This window comes from Elaeis guineensis, chromosome 13, assembly GCF_000442705.2.
Source record: "Elaeis guineensis isolate ETL-2024a chromosome 13, EG11, whole genome shotgun sequence".
Taxonomy (NCBI): Eukaryota; Viridiplantae; Streptophyta; class Magnoliopsida; order Arecales; family Arecaceae; genus Elaeis; species Elaeis guineensis.
Window position 1 is genome coordinate 9,102,433 of NC_026005.2, and position 6,143 is coordinate 9,108,575.

General features: G+C 35.9%; 1 protein-coding gene across 1 annotated transcript; it reads right to left on the reverse strand.

The window, feature by feature from the left end:
* Positions 1–721: 721 nt before the first annotated feature.
* LOC105056533 (shikimate kinase 3, chloroplastic) lies at positions 722–5,195 on the reverse strand. The gene is made up of 10 exons (XM_010938750.4): positions 4,713–5,195; positions 3,354–3,400; positions 3,184–3,238; positions 3,007–3,079; positions 2,782–2,869; positions 2,454–2,536; positions 2,208–2,337; positions 1,763–1,841; positions 1,300–1,364; positions 722–1,149 (listed from the first exon to the last, which is right to left on the reverse strand). The coding sequence occupies exons 1-10, from the start codon at positions 4,930–4,932 to the stop codon at positions 1,081–1,083; spliced, it is 909 nt and encodes a 302-aa protein (XP_010937052.1). The 5' UTR covers positions 4,933–5,195; the 3' UTR covers positions 722–1,080.
* Between the last annotated feature and the right edge of the window lie 948 nt (positions 5,196–6,143).

The window sequence follows — 6,143 nt, forward strand, 5'->3', positions numbered from 1 at the left end:
TTAATTTCAGCAAATCAAATCAGGTCTTTTGCAGCCCTAATCAGTGGAGGGATAGATCAATATGTGCGAGGCCATTGGATTTTCTCAATTTTTTAAGGGAAAAGGATTTCCTATCTTAAATACGGGGAAATTTTACTATTATTTCAGATCAATTATTTCGGTTTTACATGCGGGACCAAATTGTGCAAATGTCACATACTTCCAGCAAAGATCCCAGAATATTACTCCAGGGTTTTCAGCATTGCAACAATAGCCACTTTTTTTTTACTTTACAAGAAAACAAAAGGTGGTTCTTTGATGGTTACAACGCGATTGCAGATACTAGAAAGCATCAAAGTGGAAGCAGTATTTTCGTTCTCCATGCAAGCCACGGTGGAGAGTAGTGATTTAGGTGGCTAACACTTTCTGACTTAGACTGGTCAAGACGTATGAGATACAGCAAATGTCTTCCATTAACTTTTGATGACAAATGTGCTGGGTGAAGTCATATACCCAAACTTATCTGAAATGTAATTGCTCGGATTCAAATACTTGTTAATGCAACATCCAAGACTTAAACCTAATATTTTTAGTTGCTAAGCTGGCAAGCCCGATTCACTTAAACCCGAACTCACTCACAACTTAAAAGCACAATAAATTTAATTTATCAGTATCAAAAGAGAAACATCATATCAAGTTCGGGATATACATAACAAAAGGAATTTAAATTACACAAAAAAACTGTTTCAAAATCCAAAATTATATTAACAATTATAAGAAATTGAGTTATACAAAGTCAATATGAGATCAAGGCAAGCCTGCTACATGGTTATTAACAGTTAACTAGACTCAGGATTGCTTAATTGATATTCTAGACATAATGCACTACCCAAAATTTATGCAGCTCTTCAGCATTTTTCTAGTTTGTGAGATGAAATCGTTTTGGAGTCTTTCAGATTTCAAGACCTTTACTGTCACTTCATTCATTTACAGAAGCTGGGCTGTGTAGATACTACGTTTGAATGAACAAATACTTAAAAGTAACAACAAGTGAAATGGCACAAGATACAGTTCAAGAACGATGATTGTCTCTAGCCTTCATCACTGAAGGTACAAACTATTACGAACAGCTGCATTCTCCGTGAGAAAGCACTCAATCTTGATTAATGCCTGCCAAACAGAGAGCTTTAATCAGAAATTTTTATTTTCCAGCAGTCCAATATTGTGAGCTTCCAGTTCCAATCCGCCAGGTAATGGATGCAGGAAAGGAAAAAAGGATTTAATTGAAAAGGTCTAAACATGAGAAGCAGAATTGGGTACCTCAATAGCGATAGCAGTAGGTGTGAGTGCACAAACGTCATCATGACCCTGTTTAGCTGCTATATCTGCAGAAGTGATAAAGAAAATGTAGCTTGATAAATTACATCAAGGGGCTCCCGAAGAAATTAAAAAAATGAGCAAGCAAGCTAACAGCTATTCCTAATGACTAAGAGCACATCCAGATCGCCCCCTAGAATGCATGAGTTTATAGCAGATGCATAAAAATCCAAACCATGAGAAGAAATGGAACCGGAAAAATATCAATAAACTTTGAGGTGAGAATGCAATTTAGATGAATGAAGAAAAACATTTGAAAGTATAATGAGATGAGAAAGAAATACAGATGCATATAGAACACCATCAACAACCTAACTGAAACTGAATTATAAATTTCAATAATGATATAAATGGGGAGAAGAAAATAGTTGAGAAAAGGCGTAACCAACATATTTTTCAAACATACGTTCAAGGCAAACTCTTGCATCAGCATTGGCATAGGCCTTGCCCCTCTTTTCAGAGAGTGTGGTCAGTTTCACAAAAGCCTGCAGCAATGTAAATTGTCAGATCATACATCGAACTATTGACTTCACATAATATAAATCATTTTAACACTTCCCAAACATAGTTCATAGGTCCTTTCTAATTGACCAGCAACCATTACGTGATAGCAGGTTGGTTATGTGCGTTGACCACAATAAGTGTGACTCGGAATTTCAATGAGAGAAAGTAATTGCATGTTTATGGCATGAATGGAGTCTGTGAAGAGTGAACTAATATAAACATCGTACAGATCCCTGCCTCAACAACTCAATGATCTCTACTTGGAACTGTGACTATAACAAGTAGATTATCTATGTGATGGTGCAACAAGTAGTTTTTTCCCTCCCCTCAAATGGCAGGGTGGCTACCTTTGTGTAGGGATCACCAGATTCTTGATGCAAAAGAGGGCGAGAATCGGTCCCCACAGAAGCAATCCTCCTTGCCAGAGCATCCAATGGAACATCCAACCAAACGCTTATCCCTTCTTTCATATATCTCCTGATAATTCATAGTAACACCCAAATTATATACTTTCTTTTTTTTTCACAGGAACCCAGTTTAGATAGCTTCAGAGAAGGTAAGACAGATAGCATGTTTTCAATCAAGTCTATTACCAGTTAATTGGTCGAATCACAGCACCACCTCCAGTTGCAACAACTAAACGGCACATTGAAGACAAGTCCCGGAGCACTTTACTCTGAGATATGAATACAGAAAGAAAAAAAATAACTTACAAAACTTGTCGTTCCTTCTATAGACATAAGCATGTTGACAATAAACAATGACCCATTCATTTGTGTCAGCTATTCAATAATCGAGGTAGCAGATTAATCTATCATCTACATATTACAAAACATCCTGGAAGGTTCAAGCTAAGAGAACAAAGATCAGGATTTTGAGTCATAATACACAGTTTAATCACTGTAATTTCCAAAATGGTACCTCATTATCTCTGAAGAAAGCCTCACTGTGCTCCTTAAATATCTGAGCAACAGAAGATATTCCAACAGCCTGCTCAACCAATTTGTCACTGCAACACCAGCAAACATGAAGGCTTATTATCTCCTAGGAAAAAAACAACATAAAACTGAGCTCTAAAAGATTCATGTGAGAAGTAGTCCAAAGCAAAACTATTCTTTTACTCTATATCATGAATACAATACTAACCTGTCGAAAAAAGAATAACCTAACACTTCTGATAATATCTTTCCCACTGTGGTCTTCCCAGATCCCATCATTCCTGCATAAAACCAAATACTCAGTCATTGTAAAAATGCATAAAACAATTGTCGCTGTTACAGTATCAAACATTTCTTGCTCAATGGTTGGGAATAGGAAACTAACCAACTAGATATATGCACCGTCCATTCAAGTAGGGAAGAACATCTTCCGACTTTTTCTGCAATTATGCCAGCACCAAATCAGAAGATGCTGTAAAAAAATCAATGCAACAACATAGCTATTCCCCCAGCCACGAAAACTTACTGCTATTCATCTAGAGAATGATTTCATACCTTTAGTATGAGGGCCTCATCAACTGAGTTATGAAAGTTCTCTGTCCCTACATGCCATCAAAATGCAAGATAAATTAATTTAGCTATGAAATAGATAATCTAGAATATTTATTACCAACAAAACCATCACCATGTACCATGATAGACATCTCAGAAGAAGCTATTTTCAGCAATCGAAAATCTTAATTCAGCAAAATACATCAATCATATTAGTAATCTTATGTCCTATAAAGTGATTGAGAATGAAAATAGAAATAAAAACATATCAAGCATTGCTTTATTGGAGTGTCCTGTTAAAGGAAAACACCAACATATGTACGACACAGAGAAACAGAAAGTTCTATCCCCTCGTATGGAAGCTGGAATAAATCTGATACAGCTAACAGTTGAAATAAACCATGTGCCCCAGTCAGTTCATAAGTAACTAAACATAGGATGGTAGTCTCAAATAGGATAACCAGATGGTAGAAATATATGGGTCCACAAGTTGAAAAAAAATTGGCTTTCTTAGAAATAATTTAACAAAAAAACAGAGTCAGAGAAGTCTGACTTCTGCATCTAAGCTTAATAATGGAGGGCTCGATCACAGTAATCTGATTTTTTTGAACAAATTTGGAGGATAAATAGATCAATGGGAGATCACTTTTTCTTTTCTATGGCGCAGCTCAAGCAAGTATCAGTAAGTCTGAATTTGCAAACAAACCAACCAATAATTGATGTAAGAGTGAGATTGCAAAGCATGATTGCACTATGATCCAAAATGTACCCATCAGGAGTTCCAAATAACTAATCATCACAACATGTCACTGTCCCCATGACCACAGACACCCAAAGCATGATAAAAATCTAAATCAACTACCCAAAAGAATCTGACAGAACTATTTGGAAACAGCTAACGTATGTGAGGTCATGATGCTTTGCCCACGAGAATCTCGCGGAACCATTTACGGAACATCTTTCTCACAAGAAAGTGAGACATAAATCTACCCACCGGCTAGACTGTTTGTTCTACATCCCTGGCATCTGCTTCAAAATTTAAAATTTAAAAAAAGAAAAAAAAAACTCAAAAATTTAAATCTGTTTAATTAATTTACCCCTGATTAAAAAGCCTCTAGCCTGTATATAACAGAAATAAATACTCGAAACTAGGAGTTTAGACCAAGTCAGAGCATAGCTCAATCCAAATATCACAGACTAAGCATAAAAAAAAAAAAAGCTTCATTTTTTTTTTATTCACGTACTCCAAACCTCACCAAAATATGGCAATTTCACGTAAGAATCGAAAAGAGAAATCTTATTGCAATACATATAATTCGAAACAATATCTAAAAAAAGAAAGCAACTTTCTCGTGAAATTACCTCCGGATTTCTTATAACAGCAAGAAATCCTCGACTCCTGGTGCCTGGATCGAACCGCCACTCGGCTGCACCGCGAATCCCCCAATCTAAGCGTCTGGACCTTCCACTCTTCCGAGAATCCACTCGGAAACCTCAAGAAACCGCCGGTTTTCCCCCCAGTCCTCTCAAAACCAATCCAGGGACAAGACTGGAAGCTGAGAGCCGCACTCGCGTCCATCATTTAACCAATTCCAAAGATACAGAAACCCAACAGAAAGATCTCTCCCTTTCTCAAGAAATCACTACGAAAAGCTCCGCCGCCGATCGGAGAACCGGAGATCCCTTATTGCTTCGAGATACAAGGAGACCGAAGGGTTGAAACCGGGGGGTGATTGGACGGATCGAAGCGAGGTCCTTATGGCGAATCTCTCGGAACCCTAGGGTTCGGAGATGCCGCCGGCGAGGGCGGCGCACGATAAGCGGCGGAGGTGGCGCAGGGTAGCGGGGCGAGGCGGCCGGGAAGATGGAGGGTCGGTAAAGATTTATAGTCGGCTTGCCAGGATCGTGACGCGTTCGAGTAGTTGCATTTCTTTAAAAAAAAAATAAACAGATATTTCAAATTACCAAACTAACCCTGCTACCTGCCATGCTATTTTGACCTCTCAATGCCGGATTTTTTCAATAAGTACACATTTTTTTGAGATATTTGTGTATAGACACGAAGTCTAGGATTATTTTTTTTTAAAAAAAAATATTATTTTTTTTTTCTCAAAATAGGAGGATCAGGTCCATCCATACAAATGCATTCGGTAAGGAAACAAAGATAAGAAGAAGATAATAATATTTTATCAAGACAATACAGATTATAGGAGAGCAGTAAGAGCCATAAATAAGATCTATTCATCATCAATTTTAATCTTTAACTCTAGCAATAGTCAGACAAATAAAAAAAATTAAAAAAAAAATAAAAAATACAAGACCATAGAAATTTTAGTTTCACAGCCAAAACCCAATTTATAGACTTCCATGCCAACATCCAAAAATGCAATAGTAAAAAGTAAAATATTAAAATAGAAACAAAAAAAAAATGCTTATTCATCTTGAGCTTATGTATCTTTCCATTTCTCTCAATTGCAAAACCATCAGCACATCATCCATCAGATATCATTTAGCTCAATAAGTCCACCTATGACAAGAAAATATATCTATAAAAAAAGACATATTTTTCCTTAAAAAAGTATATATAATGGATATTATGTTATAAATAATCCAGATTATAGCACGTGTTTGTTAATATTTTATTATATATATTATGTGAAATAAAAAATTATTTTATTTATATATATAATTTTAAATTTTAGATATATCTTTTATATATTAATAAGCTAATATTTTTTTAAAAAAAAATTATCTTAGATACGAAAAAGAAAAAAAATATTTAAAAATTTGATT